The 22,797-nt window shown below is 43.0% G+C and overlaps 1 protein-coding gene across 1 annotated transcript in view; it reads left to right on the top strand.

Moving 5' to 3' along the window:
- Positions 1 to 22,797, top strand: part of LOC109930964 (dynein axonemal heavy chain 8-like) — a 2,199,840-nt gene that overhangs the window by 1,686,940 nt on the left and 490,103 nt on the right. The window contains 3 exon segments of the mRNA XM_048596622.1: positions 3,338 to 3,500; positions 15,040 to 15,079; positions 21,615 to 21,780. Coding sequence (XP_048452579.1) covers positions 3,338 to 3,500; positions 15,040 to 15,079; positions 21,615 to 21,780 — 369 coding nt within the window.

A 22,797-nucleotide genomic window follows, 5' to 3' on the forward strand; every position in this document is an offset into this window, starting at 1 on the left:
TCAAGCCGCACCTCCATCTCCTACTGACCAACCTCATCCCGCCCCCTTGACCTGTCCGTCCTCCCTGGACTGACCTATCCCCTCCCTAACTCCCTACCTACACTCACCTTTCCTGGCTCCATCCCCGCCTCTTCGACCTGTTTGTTTCCTCTCCACCTATCCTCTCCTCTATCCCTCTTCTATCCGCCTCCCACTCTCTCCCTATTTATTTCAAAACCCCCTTCCCCTCCCCCTTTTCTGATGAAGGGTCTAGGCCCAAAACGTCAGCCTCTCTGCTCCTATGATGCTGCTTGGCCTGCTGTGTTCATCCAGCCCTGCACCTTGTTGTCTCGGATTCTCCAGCATCTGCAGTTCCTACTATCTCGGGTTGACCAGGGCATTCAGGTTTGTGGATTTTGGGAATGAGATAGAAGGGGGCGGTGCGGGGTTGGGGAACGATGAGGTTGGAGGCCGTGGGTGGGAGGTCACCTGAGGTGATGAGGTTGTGGATGGTTTGGGAGATGATGGTTTGGTGCTCGGGGGTGGGATCATGATCAAGGGGGCGGTAGGAGAAGGTGTCTAAGAGTTGTTTAAATACAACAAGCTTTGGATAATATCCAGTGCTTTCAAGTGTCAAGTAACATTCACGCCACACAAGTGGCAGGCAATAACCATCTACAGCAAGAGCAAATCTAACAATACCATCACTGAATCCGAATGATCAACACGCTGGAGGCTATCATTGGCCAGAAACTGAACTCGACCCATCATCTGAATATAATGACTAGAACGTGGAGGTGCAGGTGTTGGACTGGGGTAGACAAGGTCAGAAAGGTTACCTGGTATCGTATGATTTCTGATAATGACTATAGGAGCAGGTCAGAAGCTGGGAATCTTGCCACAAGTAACTCAGCTCCTGACACCCAAAATCCAGCGACCACCTCCAAGGTACAAGTCAGCTGTGTGATGGAATACTCCCCACTTGCCTGGATGATTACAGCTCCAGCAACGCTCAAGAAGCTTTACACCATCCAGGGCAAAGCAGCCTGCTTGATTAGCACTACATCCACAAACATCCATTCCCTCCAGTAGCAGTAGTGTGTACTATCTAAAAGATGCATGACATTTATTTGCCAAATATCCTTCCAAAATCATGACCACTACCATATAGAAGGACAAGGTCAGCAGATATATGGGAACACCAACACCTGCAAGGTCCCTTCTAATCCATTCACTATCCTGACTTGGAAGTATATCACCATTCCTTCACTGTCACTTGGTCAACATTCTGGAATTCCCTTCCAAACAGCATTATGTACACACATGGACCGCAGCAGGCTCACAAACACCTCCTTAGGGGCAACTAGTTATGGACAATAAATGCTGGCCAGCCAGCAATGACCACATCCCATGACTAAATTAAACTAAAAAGATGGAAGTTTCCTAAACTTGGCACATTGTTTGAATTCACGTTGGGGGGTGCTATTTTGGAGACAATGCTACTTAATTAGTAATCCAGAGGACTAACCCAAAGATCTGGGGCACACAAAAACAGAATTTGCTGGAGAAGAGTCACTGGACATGAAATGTTAACTCTTTTTTTCTTTACAAATGCTGCCAGACCTGCTGAGTTTCTCCAGCTATTCCTATTTTTGGTGCATTTCACATGTCCATCAACCGCAGTTCTATGTTTTGCGAAATATCTGGAGATTAGGTTTAAATTCCAATCTGCAGGGTAGCGTTCAATTAATAAATCTGGAATATGAAGCTTGTCTCAGTAATAGCCTTCAGGGCAGTTAGGGATTACAGAATCCCTATAGTGCACAAGCAGGCCACTTGGCTCATCAAGTCCACACTGTCTCTCTGAAGACCATCCCACCCAGACTCACCCCTGTACTGTATCCCCATAAACCCACATTTCCCATGGATAATCCACCTAACCTACAGATCCCTGGACACTATGGGCAATTTAGCATGGTCAATCCACCTAACCCACATACCTTTGGACTGTGGGAGGAAACCGACACAGACATGAGGAGAACATGTAAACTCCACACTGACTGTTGCCCAAGTCTGGAATTGAACCCAGATCCCTGGCAGTGTGAAGCAACAATGCTAACCACTGAGCCACTGTGCTGCCCCTTTTTTTTAAGGCCAGGTGACTGACTGAAACCTTGGCCAAACACAGAACATATATACAATTTCTCCCGATAATTCAAAACTTGAAAATATTCTGATTATGATAAAGGTGGTGCCTCTCTGAGATCTTGATGTGATGCTTGACTTAAGGTTCCCAACTGCAAATCTTCCCTTTCTAATGTGCTCAATTACAACCTGCAAGTCCAGAATTTACATCCCTGGGGCCTTTTCCTGGGATCAGATCCTGGTTAACAGCTGCCATCTTGGCCAGGAGCAGGGATGGACAACAAATGTTAACTTTGCCAATGATACCCACATCTCATGAACAAACATTTTATACAGTATTGTACTGCTTGAAAGGGTTGATTGAAGGAGACCCGAGGTAATATTCAATCATAAATTGAATATACAGTCGGAAAATATATGGGGTAAAGCACAAAGTAGGATCAATTGAATAGCTTTCTTTCAAGTGCTATCACAGATAAGCTATACTAAATTGGATTGCCTGAAAGAGTGGATTGTGACAGCAGATCCAGAGGTAACTTTTTAAAAGATTTGACTTGCATCTATAAATTGGCATGTAGTTAGCGAAGTATTTCTTCTGTTATTGCAACACCTGCATGATGGCTTTATGTGTTAGTTGTCCTTTAATTGCAACTCCTCAACAAAATCCCATGCTGTTCATACGCTATGTGCTGAGAGTGATGTTCTAAAATGTCAATGACCTAAGAATTGAAGTATAACAGGCAAAATGCTTGACAAGAAGTGGCCCTGACGCCAATATGCATGAATATGGGGATCGGTTAGCTTCGATGGCTGGTCTGTAATGTGGAGTGAAGCCACCCATGTGAGTTCAATTCTCCCATTAGTTGAGGTTACCATGAAGGCCCTGCCTTCTCAACCACATCCCTCACCTGAGATGTGCTGTCTCTGAAGGTAAACTGACTGCCAGCTGTTTATCTACTGAGAGTGCGGCCCTATGATCCTCTGGGATGATAACAACTTTACCTATACATGAATAGTGTTTGTCAGCTTTTTATGTTTTGTAAATAGTTATCAATTAATGGGGGTAGTTCTGCAAAATTGTGACATAAACACAATTTTTTAGAATGAATCTCAGTTAAGGTAAACACTTCTCGGAGTTCAGTCTTTTTAAAGCAAATTTGCAATTTTTGAAATTACTCTAAACCCTCACACTACATTTCCTTTTGTGCTATAGGTTATGGTACCAAATCTGGATGATATTCAGCATGCAATTAACAGGACAATCCAGATGGTTTTGGATGTGAGCCGTAAGGTGCTACATTGGAGGCAATCAAAAAATCACCAGGAGAATGCTGATGATGCACAAAACATTGAAGGTGCTTGAAAAAAAGGACAAAGCTATTGATATTGGTGATATTTTCCCGTTTGAAAGTATTTCATGTTCTTAACATCATTTTTGAAAATACTGTGGGTGTACCTGCAACGGTTCAAGAAGGCAGCTCATTCAGTAACTTCCCAAGAGCAAAAAGGGATGACTATAAATTCTGGCATACCCACACCCCATCACTGAATAAATTGTCATTATCACATATGTGCTGTGCTTATTAGAAGCAAAATGAAATTTGACAATTTCATAACTTTCCTGCTTGAAAATTGGAACATCAAGGTAAAAATTAAACCAAAAATTTAGAATAAAAGCTAGTCTCAGTCATGATGATCATCAGACCTGTGAATTGGCATAAATATCATTTGGTTCACAAATGTGCTTCATAGAAAGAGATCTGCTGTCTTGACCCAGTCTGGAAATCTCCAGACCCAGCAGTATGTTTCACTCTTAAATACTGTCTGAAATGCTTAAACTATAAAGAAGGTAAATAAGAATAAAGCCAACATCAACCAAAGCATTAGAAACGATAAAGGTATATTCATGCCAGTTAACTCTCAAAGTCCTCCTATTTCTGCTAAAATGTGAGAACTGGCTGACAAGCTAGTCAAGCAACAGCCAGACATAGTCATAAATGACAGCATCAAAAGTGGCACAAGGCAAGTAGAAGCTGCTGATTGGGTGAGTATTTGTACGACAATTATTGCTTATAGTTGGCAAAGTCTTTATTTTCCGGTGTATATTTGTAAGGACTATATTCTGCTTTAACAAGGTTGAAGGGAAGAAGGACCTTCAGGTAATTGATATTGTTTGATTTTTAAGAACCCTTTAAAGGTTTAATCTAAATGGGTAAGTAATGGCAGAAGAGCTCGTAGCAGTGGCTTGTTCCTTCTGTTCTATGTGGGATGTGGGATACATTTTGAGCACCAGGGCCAGCATCTGTGCAGGATGTGTTTCCAGCAGCAGCTTCTGGAAGCTTGGGTTTCATAGCTGTAGCCTGAGCATAAAGTCTCTCCCAGACCCACTGGAACCAAATCCCAAGTACCGACCTTGTTAATGGCCAAATATCTGCTCTCTGTTTAAAAATACTACTCTCCGCTGGTGTCAAATCACCTGTTGAACCTTTTGATCAAGAACCAACTTGAAATTAACTTTCAGGCCTGGCCATACAAACAAACAACAGCTTATTTAGATCATAAGATATAGGAGCAGAAATTAGGCCATTCGGCCCACCGAGTCTGCTCTGCCATTCAATCATGGCTGATAAGCTCCTCAACCCCATTCTCCTGCTTTCTCCCCGTAACCCTTGATCCCCTTGATAATCAAGAACCTATCTATCTCAGCCTTGAATGTACACAATGACCTGGCCTCCACAGCCTTCTGTGGCAGTGAATTCCATAGATTCACCACTCTCTGGCTGAAGTAGTTTCTCCTTATCTCCGTTCTAAAAGGTATTCCCTTTACTCTAAGACTGTGCCCTCGGGTCCCAGACTCTCCTACCAATGGAAGCATCTTCCCAACATTCACTTTGTCCAGGCCATTCAGTATTCTGAAAGTTTCAATTAGATCCCCCCTCATCCATCTAAACTCCAATGAGGGGGTGGCATGGTGGCTCAGCAGTTAGCACTGCAGCTTCACAGCACCAGGGACCCGGGTTCGATTCCAGCCTCGGGCGACTGTCTGTGCAGAGTTTGCACATTCTCCCCGTGTCTGCATGGGTTTCCTCCGGTTTCCTCCCATGGTCCAAAGATGTGCAGGCTGGGTGGATTGGCCAGGCTAAATTGCCTGTAGTGTTCAGGGGTGTGTGGGTTATAAGGGGATGGGTCTGGGTGGGATGCTTCAAGGGTCAGTGTGGACTTATTGGGCCGAAGGGCCTGTTTCCACACCGAAGGGATTCTATAGTCCCAGAGTCCTCAAAAGTTCCTCATATGTTAAGCTTTCCATTCCTGCGACCATTCTCGTGAACCTCCTTTGAACCCGCTCCAAGGCCTTCCTGAGATATGGAGACCAAAACTGCAGGCAATACTCCAAATGTGGCCTGACCAGAGCCTTATAAAGCCTCAATAGTACATCCCTGATTTTATATTCAAGTCCTCTCAAAATAAATGCCAACATTGCGTTTGCCTTCCTGACTACTGACTCAACCTGCAAATTTACCTTGAGAGAATCCTGGACTAGAACTCCCAAGTCTTTTTGCACTTCAGACTTCTGAATTTTCTCCCCATTTAGAAAATAGTCCATGCTTTTATTCTTCTTACCAAAGTGCATGACCTCACACTTTCTCAAGTTGTACTCCATCTGCCATTTCTTTGCCCACTCTCCTAACCTGTCCAAGTCCTTCTGCAGCCTCCCTGCCTCCTCAATACTACCTGTCCCTCCACCTATCTTTGTATCATCTGCAAACTTAACCAGAATGCCCATAGTTCCTTCATCTAGATCATTAATGTACAAAGTGAAAAGTCGTGGTCCCAGCACTGACCCTTGCAGAACTCCACTTGTCACCGGCTGCCATTCTGAGAAAGACTCCTTTATCCACACTCTCTGCTTTCTGCCAGACAGCCAATCTTCTATCCATACTAGCACCTTGCCTCTAACACCACAGGCCGTTATCTTACTCAGCAGCCTCCTGTGTGGCACCTTATCAAAGGCCTTCTTGAAGTCCAAGTAGATAACGTCCATTGGCTCTCCTTCGTCTACCCTGCTCGTTACTTCCTCAAAGAATTCTAGCAGATTTGTTAGACATGACCTCCCCTTGATGAAACCATGCTGACTTTGCCCTATTTTACTATACACTTCCAAATGTTCAGCAAACTCATTCTTTAAAATGGACTCCAAAATCTTACCCACAAGTGAGGTTAGACTAATCAGCCTGTAATTTTCTGTCTTTTGCCTTACTCCCTTTTTAAACAGGGGTGTCACGTTAGCCGTTTTCCAGTCCTCTGGGACCTTCCCTGACTCTAGTGATTCCTGAAAGATCACCACTAATGCTTCCACTATCTCTTCATCTATCTCCTTTAGAACTCTGGGGTGTAGTCCATCTGGTCCAGGTGATTTGTCCACCTTCAGGCCAATCAGTTTTACTCGCATCTTTTCCTTGATGATGGCCAACATGCTCAGCTCTGCCCCCGACTGTCTTGACTTTTTGGGATATTACTCGTGTCTTCCACTGCTAAGACTGACGCGAAGTAATTATTCAGTTCCTCAGCCATTTCCTTGTTCCCCACTACCATCTCTCCACCGTCATTTTCCAGTGGTCCAATGTCCACTTTTGCCTCTCTTTTTCCCTTTATGTACCTAAAGAAACTCTTACAGTCTTCATTTACATTACTAGCTAGTTTACCCTCATATTTAATCTTCTCCCTCCTTATTTCTTTTTTTGTTGCCCTCTGTTGGTCTTTGTAAGCTTCCCAGTCCTCTGGTTTCCCACTGCCCTTCGCCATGTTATATGCTTTCTCTTTTGCTTTTATGCTATCCCTGACCTCCTTAGTCAGCCATGGTTGCCTCATCCTCCCTGTACCATGTTTCTTTCTCCTTGGGGATAAATTTTTGCTGCGTCTCCTGAATTACTCCCAGAAAGGACAGACAGGAAGGTAAGGGAGATGGTGTAGCTCTGATATTCAAGGATGCCATCAGGGCAGTGCTGAGAGATGATATAGGTTCTATGGAGAATGAGGTTGAATCCATTTGGGTGGAAATTAGAAATTCTAAGAGGAAAAAGTCACTGATAGGCGTAGTCTATAGGCCACCAAATAATAAGATACGTTGGGGCGGGCAATAAACAAAGAAATAACTAATGCCTGTAAAAATGGTACGGCAATTATCATGGGAGATTTTAACCTACATGTAGATTGGTCGAACCAGCTCGGTCAGGGTAGCCTTGAGGAGGAGTTCGTTGAGTGTATCCGTGATAGTTTTCTTGAACAATATGTAATGGAACCAACCCGGGAGCAAGCCATCCTAGATCTGGTCCTGTGTAATGAGACAGGAATAATTAATGACCTCATAGTTAGGGATCCTCTTGGAAGGAGTGATCACAGTATGGTTGAATTTAGAATACAGATGGAGAGTGTGAAGATAAAATCCAATACCAGGGTCCTGTGCTTGAACAAGGGGAACTACAATAGAATGAGGGAGGACTTGGCTAAAGTAAACTGGAAACAAAGATTTTATGGTGGGACAGTTGACGAGCAGTGGAGGACTTTCAAAGCAATCTTTCAAAGTGCTCAGCAAAAGTATATTCCAATGAAAAGGAAGGACTGTAAGAAAAGGGGTAATCTGCCATGGGTGTCTAAAGAAATAAGGGAGGCTATCAAATTGAAAGAGAAGGCATACAAAGTGGCCAAAAACAGCATGAAACTAGAAGATTGGGAAAACTTTAAAGGTCAACAGAAAGCCACAAAAAGAGCTATAAGGAAAAGTAAGATAGAACATTAGAAAAAACTAGCACAGAATATAAAGACAGATAGGAAAAGTTTCTATAAATATATAAAACGAAAAAGAGTATCTAAAGTAAACGTTGGCCCTTTAGAGCATGAGAAGGGGAATTTAGTTATGGGATATGATGAAATGGCTGAGGCATTGAACAGGTATTTTGTATCGGTCTTCACAGTGGAGGACACTAATAACATGCCAGTAAAAGACAAAGAGATGAAGGTAGGTGAGGACCTGGAAACAATCATTATTATGGAAGAGGTAGTGTTGGGCAAGCTAATGGAGCTAAGGATTGATAAGTCTCCTGGCCCTGATGGAATGCATCCCAGAGTACTAAAAGAGATGGCGGAAGAAATAGCAGGTGCACTGGCGGTAATTCTCCAAAATTTGCTGGACTCTGGGGCAGTCCCAGCAGATTGGAAAACAGCAAATGTGACGCCACTGTCTAAAAAGGGAAGTAGACAAAAGATGGGGAATTATAGACCGGTTAGCTTAACCTCTGTAGTGGGGAAGATGTTTGAGTCTATTATCAAGGAAGAAATAGCAAGGCATCTTGATAGAAATTGTCCCATTGGGCAGACGCAGCATGGGTTCATGAAGGGCAGGTCATGCTTGACAAATCTTTTGGAATTCTATGAAGACATTACGAGCGAGGTGGACAATGGGGACCCAGTGGATGTGGTGTACCTAGACTTCCAAAAGGCCTTTGACAAGGTGCCACACAAGAGGCTACTGCATAAGATAAGGATGCAGGGCATTAAGGGTAAAGTATTAGCATGGATAGAAGATTGGTTGACTAACAGGAAGTAAAGAGTGGGGATAAATGAGTGCTATTCTAGCTGGCAGTCAGTGACTAGTGGTGTGCCTCAGGGATCGGTGTTGGGACCGCAATTATTTACAATTTATATAGATGATTTGGAGTTGGGGACCACGTGTAGGGTGTCAATGTTTGCAGATGACACTAAGATGAGTGGCAGAGCAAACTGTGCAGAGGACTGTGAAACTTTGCAGGGGAACATAGATACATTGAGTGAGTGGGCAAAGGTCTGGCAGATGGAATACAATGTAAATAAATGTGAAGTCATACATTTTGGTAGGAGTAATAGTAAAAAGGATTATTACTTGAATGGTAAAAAGTTGCAGCATGCTGCTATGTAGAGGGACCTGGGTGTCCTTGTGCATGAATCACAGAAGGTAGGTCTGCAGGTACAACAAGTAATTAGGAAGGCAAATGGAATTTTGTCCTTCATTGCTAAAGGGATTGAAATAAAAAGGAGAGAGGTTATGTTGCAGCTGTACAAGGTGCTGGTGAGGCCACACCTGGAGTACTGTGTGCAGTTTTGGTCTCCTTACTTGAGAAAGGATGTACTGGCACTGAAGGGGGTGCAAAGGAGGTTCACTAGGTTGATTCCGGAGTTGAGGGGGTTGGCTTATGAGGAGAGACTGAGTAGATTGGGATTATATTCATTGGAATTCAGAAGATTGAGGGGGGATCTTATAGAAACATATAAAATTATGAAGGGAATAGATAAGATAGAAGTAGAGAGGATGTTTCCACTGGCAGGTGAATCTAGGACAAGAGGGCACAGCCTCAAGATTAGAGGGAACAGATTTAGGACTGAACTGAGAAGGAATTTCTTCACCCAGAGGGTTGTTAATCTATGGAATTCCTTGCCCAGTGAAGTAGTTGATGCTACTTCAGTAAATGCTTTTAAAAAAAAGGTAGATTTTTTTTGAACAATAAAGGAATTATGGGATACGGTGAGAATGCGGGTAAGTGGATCTGAGTCCACGAAAGGATCAGCCATGATCTTATTGAATGGCGGAGCAGGCTCGAAGGGCCAGACAGCTTACTCCTGCTCCTAGTTCTTATGGTCTTAAACTCCTGCCATTGCTGTTCCACTCAGCTCCCCTTCCAGTCAATTCTGCCCAGCTCCTCCCTCATACCTCTGTAGTCACCTTTATTCAGCTGTAATACCATTACCTCTGATTCTATCTTCTCCCTCTCAAATTGCAGAGTAAATTCTATCATATTATGATCACTGCCTCCTAAGGGTTCCTTTACCTTAAGCTCCCTGATCAAGTCTGCCTCATTGCACAACACCAAATCCAGTATTGCCTGTTCCATTGTGGGCTCCACCATGAGCTGCTCCAAAAAGCCATCTCGTAGACATTCCACAAACTCCTTTTCTTGCAATCCACTGCCAACATGATTTTCCCAGTCCACCTACATATTGAAAACCCCCATGATCACTGTGACTTTGCCTTTCTTACACACCTTTTCCATCTCCTGGTACATTCTGCTCCTGACTACATGAGGTTGGTTGGTTCACCGAGCTGGTTTGTTGTTCCGCAGACATTTCGTTGCCATGCTGGGTAACATCATCAGTGCAGCCTCCAGTGAAGTGTCGGTGTGTTTTCCCGCCTGGTTTTTAAACTCTGGAGTCCGTTGAGCTGGATTGCCTCACTTCCGGTTTTCCTTCTTAGTGGAGTGTATAAGGGGTCGAGTTCTATGTGTTTATCAATGGCTTTCTTTGTGGAGTGCCAGGGTTCTTGGAATTCCCGTGCCTGTCTCTGCTTAGCTTGTCCCAGGATTTGGTGTTGCCCCAGTCGAATTGGTGGTTGTCCATTTCCCTGTGGATTGAGATGAGTGAGTATCAGTCGTGTCTTTTTGTAGCCGGTTGGTGTTCGAGTACCCTTGTTGTTAGTTTCCTTCCTGTTTGTCAAATGTAGTGTTTCTCGCAGTCTCTGCAAGGGATCTTGTAGATGACATTGGTCCTGTCCATGGCGGGGAGCGGGTCTTTAGTTCGGGTGAGCAGTTGTCGTAGGGTTGATGTGGGCTTGTGTGCCACTCTGATGCCCAGCAGCCGAAGGAGGCTTGTGGTTAGTTCCGATGTGTTCCTGATGTAGGGTAGTGTGATGAGTGTGTCGAGGTGTGTAGTATCTTCCTGATGTTGCATCTTCTGACCCAATTTTTTGGATATCCATTATCCTTGAAAACCTGGAAGAGGTATTCTTCTTCCTCTTGGCATAGTTCTGCGTTGCTGCAGTGTATTGTTGCCCGTTTAAATAGTGTTCGCATGCAGCTTCGTTTGTGTGTGTTGGGATGGTTACTGTTGAAGTTCAGTACCTGGTCCGTGTGTGTGGCTTTTCTGTGTACTTTCATTTGGAGTTCCCCATTTATCTTGCGCTCTACCATGATGTCCAGGAATGGGAGCTGTTTGTTCTTCTCCTCCTCTCTGGTGAATTTTATTTCGGTGTTGTTTATAAGTTTGTGTGTCTCCTCTAGTTTGGTCCATTTCATGATGACAAAGGTGTCGTCCACATAGCGTATCCATAGTTTTGGTTGGTTTAGCGAAAGGACAGTCCTTTCTAGTCTTTGCATCACTGCCTCTGCTATGAGTCCAGAGACAGGTGATCCCATGGGTGTCCCATTGATTTGTTTGTATGTTTGGCCATTGAAAGTGAAGTGGGTGGTGAGGCATAGGTCCAGTAGTTTGAGCATGTTGTCTGTGGAGATGGTTTCACTGGGGTCTTGCTCTTGTTTCGGTAGTGCTGTCATTATTTCCCTTGCTAGTGGTATGTCTATTGATGTAAATAGGGCAGTAACATCAAATGATATCATGGTCTCCTCGTCGTTTATCCTTATGTCTTTGATGGAGTTGAGGAATTCTTGGGCTGAGTGGATTGAGTGGGATGACTTGTTGACTAGGTGCCTGAGTCTCCTTTGTAGTTCCTTGGCTAATCTTCATCACACAGAAACTTCGTTTCTTCCTATTGATTTCATTTCAATTCTCACTAATAAGGCAACCCCACCCCGTTGGCCCACCTGCCTAAGTTTTTGATAGGATGTATATCTTTGGATATTCAGTTCCCAATCCTGATCCCCTTGCAGCCATGTTTCCGTTTTGCCTACCACGTCATACCTGCCAGTTTTGATCTGCGCCACAAGCTCATTTACCTTATTTCTCATACTGCGTGCATTTAGATATAACACCTTCAGTCCTGTATTAACCCTCCCTCTTCTCATTTTCATTCGTTTTTCCAGTGTTTGAATGCTAGCCTTTTCCAAACACTCTGTCCTATTTGTGTCTGCGCTGGAGACTTTAATAACCTCTCCTGAATTTTCCTTCTCTGTCATTTCTTTCATATTTTTCCACTTAATTGTATCCACCACTACAGATGTTAACCTGCTGCTTTGTTTCCCACCGGGGCAAGTTTCACCATTCCCTTCCCCCCGACTTTCTGGTTTGAAGTCCTGTTGACCAGCCTGTTTTCCCTTTTCCATAGAACATTGGTCCCACCTCGATTCAAATGGAGACCATCCCAACGGTACAGATCCCTCCTGTTCCAATACTGATGCCAGTGCCCCATGAAAAAGAACCCCTCTTTCCTGCACCACTCTTTTAGCCACATGTTTACTTCTCTTATTCTCATGTCCCTATGCCAATTAGCACATGGCTTGGGCAGTAATCCGGAGATTATAACCCTTCAGGACCTGTTCTTTAATTTGGTTCCCAGCTCATGATAATCTCTGAACAGGTGCTCTTTCCTAGTCTTGCCTATGTTGTTTGTTCCGATGTGGACCACAACAACTGTATCCTCCCCCTACCACTCCAATATCCTTTCAAGCCGGTCAGAGATATCCCTTACCCTGGCACCGGGCAGGCAACACACCATGCAGGACTCTCGATCCTGCTTATGAAGGATACTATCTATCCCCCTAATTATAGAATCCCCTACAACTACCAATTGTCTTTTTGCTCCCCCCTCTTGAATGGCCTCCCGTGCCACGGTGCAGTGGTCAGTTGGCTCATCCTCCCTGCAGCTCTTTTCCTCATCCACACAGGCAGCAAGTACCTCGTACCTGTTGGACAAGGTCAAGAGCTGAGGCTGTTCTGTTGCCGACTGCAGGATCCCTCTACCTGCCTCGCTTACAGTCACATCCTGCTGTCCTTGGCCACTGACCAAATTTGAATTACTTAATCTACCAGGTGTGACTGCCTTCTGAAACAAATCGACCAGGTACTTCTCCCCTCCCCCAACGGATATGCTGCAGTGTTTGAAGCTCCGATCCAGTTCTTCAACTCTGAGCCGAAGTTCCTCGAGCAACCAACACTTGCTGCAGATGTGGTCACTGCAGTTCGCAATGGGATCAGCCAGCTCCCACATCATACAGCTACAACACATCACCTGTCCAGCCATTTCTACTTAGTTAATTACTTTATTAATTTATATAATTTATTATAATAGAGTTAATTAAATTTGTTGATACTTTCCTCCTTCCGACAGCTTCCCACCCCAAAAAGCAAAAAAAGGGAAAAAAAGATTCCCTCTACTCTAGATTGCCAAAAAAAACTTACCTTACCAACACTAAAAAAATTTGTTCTCTCTCCCCTTTTTATGCAAACTGTTGCCCACAGTCCAAAGGTGAGCTTCAGCTCACAGTTCTCAGTTCACAATTCCAAACTAATATCGATGAAAGTATAAAATTAAACTAATGAAAGGTCAACAAAGGATGATTTCCTAGAGCTTCTCATTTCTTTTAGTTTAGAATACTTTCTTGGAACAATATATCATGGAGCCAACCAGGGAACAGGCTATGTGGATCTAGTAATGGGTCATGAGGCAGATTTAATAAAATACCACAGAGTAAAAGATCCAGGATTACTCCCAGTGTCACATTCTAGCAAGAGCAGGAATAACAGGACAGATCAGATGAATGTGTGGCTGGAGAAATGCAGTACCAGGGAGGAGTTTAGATTCTTGAGGCTTTGGGACCATTTCTGGAGAAGGTGGGACAATGTCTACGAGGGTCTTCCGCTAGTTCTGTTGGTCAGGTTTTAAGCTAGCAGAGCAGGGAAATGGGAACCAAGTGTAGGCATAAATAGGTCAGATTCAGATCTAGGGAGGGGAGGTAGAACTTTAGTGATGTAGTCAGCGACTTGGGAAGACAAAAGAAAGGAGGATTTATGCTAATAACAGTGTGGAGCTGGAGGAGCACAGCAGAACAGGCAGCATCAGAGAAGCAGGAAAGTTGACATTTCAATCTCCAAAGAAGGGTCCCGACCCGAAACGTCAACTTTCCTGCTCCTCTGATGCTGCCTGGCCTACTGTGCTGCTCCAGCTCCACACTGTGTTATCTCTGACTCCAGCATCAACAGTTCTTACTGTCTCTGAAGATTTATGCTTCCTTCTTACTCTTGACCAAAACCTCAATTTCTCTAGTCATCCAGAATTCCCTATACCTACCAGGCTTGCCCTTCACCCTAACAGGAACGTATTTCCTCTGGACTCTCCTTATCTCATTTTTGAAGTCTTCCCATTTTCCAGCCATCCCTTTAACTGCGAACATCTGTCCCCAATCAACTTTTGAAAGTTCTTGCCTAATACCGTCAAATTTGCCTTCCTCCAATTTAGACAGCAGAGATTGAGTAAATCCCAAGAACAGTATGAAGGCAGTAGGTGTATACTTAAGAGGGAAATCAGGACGGCAAAAAAGAGACATGAGATAACTTTGGCAAATAGGGTGAAGGAGAATCCAAAGGAATTGTTGCCAGGGTTGGAGGGTTTAAGCGATAGGGAGAGGCTGAATAAGCTGGGGCTAATTTCCCTGCAGTGTCAAAGGCTGAGCGGTGACTTTAAAGAGGTTTATAAAATCAGGAGGGGCATGGATAAGGTAAATAAACAGTTAATATTCAGTTTGAGACTGAGAAACTTGGACCAGAAACAAATATGTTCAACTTAATTAAAGGGAATTACAATGAAATAAGGGAAGAGTTGGCTAAGTGGACTTGGAAGAAAGACAGAAAGCAAGCTCTGGCAAACATTTAAGAAGGTAATTCTTGACTCTCGGCAAAACATATATATCCCAGTAAGGAGGAAAAATTCTAATAAAAGGATGAACTAACCATGGCTAACCAAGGAATTAAAGTGAGTATAAAGTTAATAGAATAAACATATAAGGAGGCAAAAGTCAGTGATAGCCCCAACGATTGGGATAAATTCAGAATCCATCAAAGAAAGACGAAAAGGTTAAGAAAGGGAGAGAAAATAAATTATGAGGGCAAACTGGCAAGGTATATAAAAGTGACAAGAAGAGCTTCTTTAAATATATAAAGAGGAAGAGAGCAGTCAAAGTGAACATCAACCCAAAAGAAAATGAATCTGGGAAAATAGTTATGGTGAACAAAGAAATGGCACAGAAATTAAACAACTATTTAGCATCAGTCTTTGTGCTGAAAGGTACTTCAAACATCCTATCAACACTAAAGAATGTAGGGGAGGAATTAAGAACCAACTCTGAAGAAGTAGGATCAAACAAACTAATGGATTTAAAGACAGATAAGACCCTTCATCCTGATGCATCCAGGAATCCTAAAATAAGTAACAACGGATAGAATGGTTGTAATTTTCCAAAAATCCTTGGCTTCTGGGAAAAAAACGTGCTGGAGGATTGGAGAACTACCAATGTGACACCCGTATTCAGAAAGGGAGAGTGGCAAAAAGCAGAAAGCTCGAGGTCAATCAACTTAACATCTTTTGCTGGAAAAATGTTGGAATTAATTATCAAGAAAGTACTAGCAGCAAATTTTGGAAGATCATAAACTCAGAGTCATCATGGCTTCATGAAAGGGAAATCGTGGCTGACTAATTTATTCGAATTTGTTGAGAAAGCTTGAATCAGAGTGCATAGAGAGGAACCAGTAGATGTGTTGAATTTGGAATTGAAGGAGGCGTTCAACAGGGTAACTCACAAAAGGTTAAGTCGTAAGAGGTCTTGGTGTTGGATGTAGTCTATTGGTGTGGATAGAGAATTGGCTAATGGGTAGGTAAAGTGGGGATAAGGGGTTCTTTTTTCAGGTTGGCAACCCATAACCATTGGGGTTCCACAGGGATCAGTGCTGGGATCACAATTGTTTTAATGACTTGGAGGGAATCAAATGTATGATGGTGAAATTTGTAGATGACACAAAATAGCTGGACAGGCAGGTTTCAGGAGGAATACAAAAAGTTTACAGAAAAATATTGATAGGTTAAGTAATTGGGTAAAAAGTTGGCAAATGGGAAAATGTAAAGTTCATCTTGGAAGGGGGAAAAAAGGGCATAATTTAAATGGAGAATGCTGCAGAAAGCTGCAACACAATGCAACCTGACAAACACAGAAAGCTAGTACATGGGTGGAGTAGTGATTGTAATAAGTTCAGCCAGGTGGATCTCATAGAATATGAGTTTCCTGATTGCAGTTGTTAACCTAGTCTAATCAGGGAACCCTTGCTGGCAGTTATAAAGTGGAGTGTCAGGGATTCTAGTTACTCTGAGAGCTGGCTCTGAGGAAGTTGTATCAGTGTCAAGGACCATCCACATGCAAATAAAGGGTGATTTGGTGACGGGATACTGTTCTCTGTTGAGTTATTTCCACAGTGTCACAAGAACAAAATACACTACTGAAGAAATTCACTCACAACTGTTGTCTTTGAGTTGGGGCAAGCATTCTGGCATCATGCCTTTACAGGAAGCTTGACTTGTTTGATCCTGCCATTGAAGGCTGGACCCAGTATGTGGAAAGAATGTGTTATCTTTTTCGGGACAAGTGACATTGGGACAGATGGAAAGCAGTGAGTAATTCTCCTGACAGCTTGTGGACCCGCAGTTTTTTTCAGTTATTAGAAGGCTACCAACTTCTGGGGCACCAGATACAAAAACCATTCAAGAGTTAACAGATTCAGTTAAGGAATATTATGGTGCCACGTCTCCTTTAATTCTGAGATGCTATTGATATTATTCAGCAATTCGAGATCCAGGAGAATCTATATTGGAATTTTTACGTTAGAACATAAGAACCAGGAGCAGGTGTAGGTCACCTGGCCCTTCGAGCCTGCACCGCCATTCAATAAGATTATGGCTGATCTTTTCATGGCCTCTCTCTTACCTACCCTCTTACCATAACCCTTAATTCCTTTACTGTTCAAAAAATTATCTACCTTAGCTTTAAAGACATTCAATGAGGAAGCCTCAACTACTTCACTGACCAGGGAATTCCAAAGATTCACAACCCTATGGTTGAGGAAGTTCCTCCTCAATTCAGTCCTATATCTGGTCCCCCTAATTTTGAGGCCTTCTTGTTCTAGTTCCACCTGCCAGTGGAAACAACCTCTCTGCTTCTATCTTATCTATGCCCTTCATAATTTTATATGTTTCTATAAGATTCCCCCCTCATTCTTCTAAATTCCAATGAATATAATCCTAGTCTAATCCCATAAACCAACCCTCTTAACTCTGGAATCAACCTAGTGAATCTCCCCTGCAACCCCCCAGTGCCAGCACATCCTTTCTCAAGTAAGGAGACCAAAACTGCACGCAGTACTCCAAGTGTGGCCTCACCGATACCATGTACAGCTGCAACATAACCTCCCTGATTTTAAACTCAATCCCTTTCACAATGAAGGACAAAATTCCATCTGCCTTCTTAATTACATGTTGTGCCTGCAAACCAACCTTTTGCAATTCATGCACAAAGTTACCCAGGTCCCTCTGCACAGCAGGATGCTGCAATTTTTTTAATGTTATTCCTACTAAAATGGATGACTTCACAATTATCAACATTGAATTCCATCTACCAGACCTTTGCCCACTCACTTGAACTATCTATATCCCTCTGCAAACTTTCAGAGTCCTCTGCACACTTTGATCTACCACTCATCTTAGTGTCATCCGCAAACTTTGACACACGACACGTTGTCCCCAACTCCAAATCATCTACGTAAATTATAAACAATTGCAGACCTAGCACTGATCCCTGAGGCACACCACTTGTCACTGTTCGCCAACCAGAAAAGCATTCATTTACCCCCGTTCTTTTGTCATGTTAGTTAACCAATCCTCGACCCATGCCAATACATTGCCTGCAATGCCGTGCACATTTATCTTATGCAGCAGCCATTTTTGCGGGACCTTGTCAAAACCCTTTTGAAAATCCGGATACACCACATCTACTGAATCCCTGTTGTCCACCATGCTCGTAATGTCTTCATACAATTCCAGCAAATTAGTTAAGCATGATCTGCCTTTCATGAATCCATGCTGCATCCGCCCAATGGGACAATTTCTATCTAGATTTCTTGCTATTTTATCCTTGATGATAGATTCAAGCATTTTCCCCACTACAGAAGTTAAGCTAACCAGTGTATAATACCCCATGTTTTGTCTACCTCGTTTTTATGAACAGTGGCATCACGTTTGCTGTTTTCCAACCTGCTGAGACTGTTCCAGAATCCAGCGAACTTTGGAGAATTATGATAAGTGCATTTGCTATTACTCCCACCATCTCTTTTAATACCCTGGGATGCATTCCGTCAGGGCCAGGAGACTTGTCTACCTTTAGCTCCATTAGCTTGCCCAACACTACCTCTTTTGTGATAATGATTGTGTCTAGGTCCTCACCTACCTTTAATCTCTTTGTCCTCAATTACTGGCAAGCTATTTGTGTCCTCCACTGTGACAACGTTAAGATAACTGGCAGAGGCATGTGACTTTGGTTTGACCCTTAATGAGATACTGAGGGACTATTTGGTATGTGAGATTATTGCTGTGAACCTGCAAAAATGCCTACTAGCTGAAGCCCAACTCGACTTCAAACAGGCACTACAACTGAGTTTGTCATTAAAAAATGTGGCAAGTGTAACATATGAGTTGCAAGGTATGACAGTGGATGTGGACACGCTCGTCAGGCCGACTGAGCTTGGGGGACACCACTTGAGTGAAGCCAATTGCATGGCGTCATTCAGGTCATATCCTGAACAGAGGAATGCTAGATCAGCACACAAACCCGCCTCGACCAAATGGTTAACATTTTATTCAGGATGCAGGTTGGCAAGCCATTGTAGTTCCTGCCGGTGTGTGGACTTGAGACAGCGAAAGAGTCACACTAGGCCTGTATTGAGTAAGAGAGTCCATAGTCCGGTATCCAGGAGAGTGCAGACCCTGGAAAGCCCATCTACATTTGGCTTGCAACAGTTAATTTGCTTAGCAACATCCAAATCAGAACCAATCAAAATAAATGTCTGTTTAAATGGTCATTCAATTGTAATGGAGGTTGATACTCGTGCAGCTGCATCAGTGATTGCAGAATGAGTCTTTAACAAAATTCCTGTAGACTCCAACCCTTAAGTTTGACCTCAGCTAGACTGAGAACTATACCAGGGAAGCTTTACAGATGAAGGGAATAATTTCGGTTCTGGTCTCGTATGAGAAGTAGCTGGTTAAGTTACCACTGGTTGTAGTGAAAGGCTCAAGCTTGATGGGACAAAATTGATTGAGAACAATTCACCTTTATTGGCTCAGTATTTTTCAATTAGAAAATAGCTGCCTGAGTGAAGTCCTAATTAAATAGCCTGATGTTTTTCAGGAAGATTTAGGGACTATCAAAGGAGCTAAGGCCACCACACACATTAATCAGGAAGCAATTCCATGATTTTGCAAGGCCTGCTCAATGCCATTTGCCCTACATGCAAATGTAGAGGCAGAAATGAAGAGGCTGGAAAATGAAGGAATCATCAAACTAGTACAGTTTGAGGAATGGGCAGCACCAGTCGTACCGATTGTGAAGCCTGATGGGTCGGTTTGCCTTTGAGCAGATTTTAAACAGATGATAAACCACTTCTCATAGCTGGATAAATCCCAGTACCCCGCATAGAGGACTTATACACAAAGCTGGTGGGGGAAGGGTTTCGCTGTCCTTCACAAAGCCATGGACATGAGCCATGCGTATTTGCAATTGCAGTTTGCTGAGGATTCTCAAAAGTATGCTACAATCAATATCCATAAGGATTTGTACCAATATATAAACGTGCCATTTTAGGGTAACACCAGCCTGTGCCATTTTTCAGTGGACAGTGGAGAACATCTTACAAGGTCTACCCCAGTAGTCTTCAGAGTCAAAAAGGCCGGGTTACACCCATTGGAAGATAAAGTGGGGGCGATAAAATGTGCCCCAGTTTAGGTCTTTCCGAGAATTGGTGAATTATTACAGAAGGTTCATACGCAACGTGGCCTCCATCCTGACTGCCTTACGTCTTCTATGAAAAAGCAGCAGCCTTGAAAATGGTCTCCTTGCCAAGATGTAGGCTTTAGGCAAACGAAGAAGTAGATATGATCGTCTAAGATGTTGCAACAGTGTGATCTCAAGCGTGATCTCGCGGTGATATGTGATGCTTCCCTATATAGTATCGGGGTAGTGTTGGCTCACAGAAGGTCAAATGAACAGGAATGCCCGATAGCATTTCCTTCCCAGCCTTTGGCTGATGCAGAGCACAAATATGCCAGATAGAGAAGGAAAGTTTGGCGGTTACTTTGGTGTGAGAAAATTCCACTAATACCTTTAAGGACATAAATTTGTAATAGTAACAGACCACAAACCTCTGCTAGGGCTACTTAAAGAGGACAAGGCTGTTCTGCCCCTACCTTCAGATCGAATTCAGCAGCGGGCTCTCATTTTAAATGCACACAAGTTGGAACACCATCCAGGAGGCAAAATAGCAAATGTACGTGCCTTAAGCCGGCTCCCACTGGCAGATATACCACTGGTGGTGCCACAACTGGAAGAGTCTGTTCTGGTTTTAGTCTTTCTGGACACCCTTCTGGTCACAGCTGACAATATCAGACTGTGGATGCAAAAAGATCCCATCCTGGCAAAACTAAAACAGCTGGTGGTGATGAGGGAATCAAAAGGACCATCAAAACCAGAATTGAAACCTCTCTGGACCTGGTGAGACCAGATCACTGTAGAAGACAACATTCTATTATAGAGAGTAAGAGTGTTTGTCCTAAGCAAAGATTGCCCCCCAGATACTGGCCGAACTCCACCAGGGTCATCCAGGGGTGTCCAAAATCAAGATGTTGGCGAGAAGATTATGTCTGGTAGCCAAGATTGATGCAGGCATAGCCACATTGGTGGGCAGTGCTCAGAGTGCCAACAAGGGCAAAAATTACTGCCAGCAGCTCCCCCACATTTGTGGGATTGACCAGGTAAACCGTGGATGCGGTTACAAGTCGACTATGACAGTCTTTTCATGTGAGCAACATTTTTAGTCATTGTGGGCACCGACGCAAATTGGTTGGGGATACATAAAGATCATTCTTCAAACATGAGAATGACAACAGAAAAGCTGCCAGCATCTTTTTGCAATAAACGGGCTCCTGGAAGTGCTGGTCACAGACAAAGGGCCATGATTTACCAGCAGCATTTCCTGAGAGGATGTTTCCCTTCATGGGAGATTCTAGGAACTCACTGTCACAGAGCTGTGGGAGCAGGGTCCTTATGTATAATTAAGACTGAGATAGATTCTTGATCAGTAGAGGAATCAGGGGTTACAGGGAAAGGGCAGGAAAGTGAACATGAGGAATGTCAGATCAGCCATGATTCCATTAAATAGCAGAGCAGACAAGTGGCCAGGCAGCCTAAACCTGTTCCAACTTCTTGTGGCATTATTATGGACTTAATGTGAACATTTTTAGTTAAGTTGACTGGGTTTTATCCATTGACACTTTTATCAGCAGGGAAGGAATGCCAAATTAAATGGCTTCTCAATTTTAAACAATGATCGGCAATAGATAAACAAATAATCTATTTTGTGGTTGTCAAGTTGTTAATTTTGTTCTCTTGAACAGAAACAGTGGAAAACAAAAATATAAAAACGTTGAAGAACTTCTATCACAATGTAGCAGAACACAAAGATGTAAACAAATTAGTCGCAATACTGTCTGCTTCTGTCACCTCATTGAGGGATACCATCACCAGTTCACTAGAACGTTTTCAAAAATTTAAGATGTTATGGATAGAAGACAGAGACACAACAATTAAGGTATTGCAAATATTTTTACTTAAGCGTCATCTATATAAAAAAATCCCTTCTTGAATTTCTCTTTTGCTAATTCATGGTGTTATTTGTGGTGGAGCTTTCCTCCCACAAACTTTCAAGGTAGGTCCACCAGTCCACTTGTGCATTTTTGTAATGGAGCCATTGGAAATATGGAGAAAAATTATTTAAATGCAACTAAGGTTTACTTGCTTTCTTTAGATTATTTGAAGAAGTAACTATTTGGATATACAAAGAGAACACAGTAAATATGATGTAAATAGATGTTTAAATGAAGCTCAGTAACATATTCAAGAGCATTCTACTCTTTGTGTATATTATATACATATATGAACAATATGTCTTCATTTTTGTGTTTTTTTTTCAAATTGTGAACTGAAATTAGAAAGAACTGTTTTTTCAAACTGATGTTTTGCAATGATGTTTTGAAAATCAAGTAACCTGACATTCATAACAAGCATCATTTAAACAGCTGCTTGAAGAAATAGTGATTGAAGTTAATTGCGGATACACTGAAGTAGAGGGGTTCAGTATTCAGGTGAAGCTTTGGCTGGCAGCAAGAGCTTGGTTGGTTTATAGACTAGTGACCAGTCATTGATGACAAAGGCTTTTTGCCTGCCAGTAGCTATGTGGTTGATTAGCAGGTAAATGTACAGCTTGGGATTGGGAGCAATAGGCAGAGAGAATAGCAGATCTCCACCAGCCAGGAGCTCTTTCTGTTCTAATAAAACCGAAAGAACTGCGAATGCTGTAAATCAGGAACAAAAAACAAGAAGTTGCTGGAAGCTCAGCAGGTCTGACAGCACCTATGCAGAAAAAATCAGAGTTAATGCTTCGGGTCCGGTGACCCTTCCTCAGAACTGAGTTTTGAGTTTTTTGCTCTTTCTATTCTTTTCAGTAAGCCAACTTAAATCAGAAGAAGAGATAGTAGGCACTGCAGATGCTGGAGAATCCAAGATAACAAGGTGTAGAGCTAGATGAACACAGCAGGCCGAGCAGGAA

The sequence above is a fragment of the Rhincodon typus genome, chromosome 5 (genome assembly GCF_021869965.1).
Source record: "Rhincodon typus isolate 14 chromosome 5, sRhiTyp1.1, whole genome shotgun sequence".
NCBI classification, from domain to species: Eukaryota; Metazoa; Chordata; class Chondrichthyes; order Orectolobiformes; family Rhincodontidae; genus Rhincodon; species Rhincodon typus.